The 4,077-nt window shown below is 36.3% G+C and overlaps 1 protein-coding gene across 1 annotated transcript; it reads right to left on the minus strand.

The window, feature by feature from the left end:
- Window positions 1-424: 424 nt before the first annotated feature.
- Window positions 425-3,861, minus strand: LOC113297569 (MOB kinase activator-like 1A). Its single transcript, XM_026546077.1, has 7 exons — window positions 3,674-3,861; window positions 2,893-2,941; window positions 2,047-2,155; window positions 1,635-1,728; window positions 1,270-1,403; window positions 943-1,106; window positions 425-775 (listed from the first exon to the last, which is right to left on the minus strand). The coding sequence occupies exons 1-7, from the start codon at window positions 3,694-3,696 to the stop codon at window positions 701-703; spliced, it is 648 nt and encodes a 215-aa protein (XP_026401862.1). The 5' UTR covers window positions 3,697-3,861; the 3' UTR covers window positions 425-700.
- Between the last annotated feature and the right edge of the window lie 216 nt (window positions 3,862-4,077).

The raw sequence follows: 4,077 nt of genomic DNA on the forward strand, positions 1-4,077 counted from the left end.
ATAAAGGTGTTTCGTATCCCTGCCTTAAGAATTGTGCAAACTACAGCTAGTTGTAAAAAAAATGCTTAAACATACTCCTCTTTTCTCCTTGCCTTAAGAATTGTGCAAAATACAAATAGCTAATCTAATTTGGGACGAAGGGAGTAGTATATTTCGATATTCATTTATCTGTTTTGCCATATGGGAATTGACCGTACTCCATGAAGGCTACCAGAAATTGTATCCATTTTAGATGGCTGAGGTACAGGAATCTTGCATTGCATTAAGTGGCCATCAAAACCCAGATTAAGAAAGTCTTCAAATTTTATCCGATGTCCCCAAAGAGATGGCCAACGAGGATTCAATGTAAAATGTATAAACATGAAACATAACACAGCGACGGACTCTATAGCAAAGACAACGAGGTTTCAAAGTCTCCAACACATGTCAACACTTTAGCAACAAGTCCACTATTTTAAGCAATGTTTACAATTCAGAAAAAAAAAATATTATGCAAACCCAATATCAAACCTGGACTGCTCAAGGGCAAGTCCAATGGAGGCTTCAAACTGGTGATTTGACAATCTTGTAGCATATTTTAGTGGGACATAATAGGAATAAATTTACTGCAAGAGACTAGTAACGACAGTAAGTACTTTTATCATTCAATATCATCCAAATCACAGTTAAGTTTTATAGTATAACATATTTCAATATCAGCTTAATAAGGAACAATAATGGATTCTATAAGCTCCTGGAGTGGAGCTAGCTCCTTCTTGTCGATTAATCCAAATTCCTGTATTGACCAAAAGAAATGCATCATTCAGAAGCCATGAGGATGTGGAGATATATTTAACAAATCTAGAAGAGCTCAAAATCTCAATTGGATGCCAATCAAAATTTTAAATTGGTACGTCGAATACAATAAAGGAAGGTATTAGGAAGTAGGTAAAGAGATCTTACACATGTAAACAGGATGAAATGCTTGAAGCAAGTATTGAGATGAGCCTCCTCTTTAAGACTCACAATCTTCTGAAAATGTGAATGATATATGTGGGCATACACACGGAACAGACGCTTGAATATCGTCTTTACAACCTCTCTAAAATTGGGAGGAAACGGTATTCCTAAAAAATCAAGAGTGAGCAAGCCAATATGAGACCCCAAACAAAATGATCAGTAGGCTAAAGATATCCCAAGTAAGTTTTGATCGCACTGGGTATTCCATAGGATTCTGTTAGGTCCCAAAAAATTAATGGGGTAATTCTTTTAAACTGAAACTAAACGTACCAAGCTTTTGAGGAAATATGGATTCGTCATCAAGCTGAGCTTCAATCCAGTCCATTAAGTACTCAACATACTTCGGAGCAGATACTTCAATAGGCTTCTTTACTTGTATACCATCTGCCCATCTATACTCGTACCTGTAAAATTCCATTTCCACAAGGTCAGGAATGCGAAGTTCACGAACACAAATTATCATTAAAAGCAATCACAATCAGAGCAAGAACACACAATTGACAAAAGGAAATTCAGGAAAATGTAAGACGTTGTCAAACTTATTAGGGGGAGCTCATAAGGCACTTGTTTCTCTATCCTAAACTCTATGCACCTCTTATATAACTTAAATTCGATATCAGTGCAGTAAGCCATACTTGGGGCCTGCAGTCATCGTAGGACAATTCTCAGGTGTACAGAACTCAGTGAGGGTACCATAGAGCAGATTCACCTGGTTGAAGAAATCCACAGCTGAAAAATGAATCAACAATCATGCTTCAGCTAAGATTTTAATTATATAATGCTTTGCAACAAACATTGGGAAGAAAAGAATGATGCATTCCTTGTGCATAATTTTAAACAAAAGGATTTAATGCTCGCAGGGGTTAGCTTTCCAACAAACAGAACAACTTCAAAGAGTTAAGATACGCCACGTGAAGGATGGCCTTGCAGAGGGGTGGCCTCTGGAGCTACTGTTGCACGAGGAATCATCCAAGTGCATTGACTCGAGGGCATATAACATCACACCTAAGGTAAGAATTTAGTAGTTCCCATCGAGGAGAATATTACTGTTTACTGCGAGCCATTCATTTGCATCCTCTCCTGGAGGAAGTCGTACGGCTTCCCTCAGATTCCCACTACCCAAGGTGGCATCGATGTGCTTTCTTAGTTGTGCACCCTGCAGAGGATCAAATTTCAAGTGAAAATAAGCTCCAACAAACATAAGTTATGCTCTACAATGCTATATACAAGGTGATAAGGACGCTTGAAAGATGCTGCAATGATGATTTCTGTGTCGCTGTCAAATTATAATATCACTCAAAACATCAAGATAGATAATCCTATAGATACCCTTATTTTTGTACGAAAAATAATTATATGCTAGCTCAAAAAGCAGACCTCAGGTTTCATTAAGTTTCATGTATGATATTATTGTTAATATACTATCTGTAACAATAATGCAAAACAAGTCATCTTTTTTCACCATGACAGAGGCTCTCCCACATACACTGTTAACCAATTTACCAATCATTATAAATTGCTAAAGCCTCTTCTTCAAAAAACAAAAAACCTAAAGATCCTATATTTCTTGTAGGGTGACAAGATTTCCGAGGAACACACACCAAAAAAAAAAACTATAGGGAACAGAGGAAAAATGTAGTTCTAAGACCCTATTTTATGTCAGTGATCAGCACAGCAGTAGTACTAAAGGTGGCATGATAAGAATGAGAATTTAACTGAAATAAAGCATTTCCAATGATAATTTAACAAACAAAACATTACCAAACCATGTACTCCTAAAACATAAGAAAAGTCCAGTTAGGAAATCAAAAATCTATGTGATCAGAACACATATGAACCACATCAGCTAGACAATAGAAAGAAAGGAACGCGTCAATGAATTATAGATTGTACCTTACTCCCTGAAGGTGCACTCTTTTTCGGGCGAAATGTCCTCTGATTCCTGTTTACACATCAATATATATAAGCCTAATTGATGGAGCCAAAAACGACATATCAGAGATCAAATCCTGCAATTAAAATACAAATTTTCTCACGAATTCACCACTCTTAGGTAAGATATTCAGAATCATTATGCAACCCTCCCTTTGAAAATTTCTCACTTAAAACATCAAATGGCGATTCCATCTAATTGTATCATTTTTATTTCAATAATAAAAGATACAGCTAAACATAAGTAATAAGCTTCAAAAAGTACGGATTCGAAGAAACAGGCAATTTTAGCATCTTGGGTTCTTACGATCCATTTTTTTACAACTCCGTAGAAGTGTCTACCACCAACGGACATGACCATGTATAAGTTCACAGTGTTTTTACTCAAAATCCTACCAAATTTACATATATAAGCTGTGTACAACAACCACAATAAACATCATAAGTGAGTAATTATAATGCATAAATCTATTATACCAGTGAAGTATTAAATAAAATACTCCTAATTAATTGAATACCAAACAATTAAGTCGATCGTGCAAAACTAGAGTGTGACATCAATTACAGCTACATATTCCGATCAGATAAAACAAAACCCCCGATCAGAATTTATAGATGAAAAAAAATAGCTATACAAAGATTCAAATCAGCGAACACCCTAAACACCAAATCAATTAACAGATCTTAATCATATCGTTTTTCACACAAGATTTTGATTCAGAAAGATAATATATTTAATTACCTGCCTAAACCAAAGAGACTCATGGTGTAAAAAGAGAGAAACGACTGGGAGAATGCAAACGAGGGATTGGTTGAATCCGTTAATCTCAGGTAGACAGCGAGAGAGAAAGTGGAGCACCAAGGTGGAAGTTAAAAAAGGTGGGGGTTTGTGAAGAAAAGGAAAACAAAAGAAAGCTGGTTTTTTTGGGCAGTTTTTCTTTTTCTTTTTTCCTTTTCCTTGAAGAGCTCCTCTAGGATTCTACTGTCTAGAATTTGGTTAAGCGTTGTCCTAATGTGTGGTAAATTTGCCTTTCAATAATCACCCTGGCCGGGGCTCAAACCTTTTCCGAGTTTTGTTTTGGCCGGGAAACCTAATACTAGACCCATTTTTCAGATTTTTTTCACCCTGAAATCCACGGGCGGAAA

The sequence above is a fragment of the Papaver somniferum genome, chromosome 7, assembly GCF_003573695.1.
Source record: "Papaver somniferum cultivar HN1 chromosome 7, ASM357369v1, whole genome shotgun sequence".
Taxonomy (NCBI): Eukaryota; Viridiplantae; Streptophyta; class Magnoliopsida; order Ranunculales; family Papaveraceae; genus Papaver; species Papaver somniferum.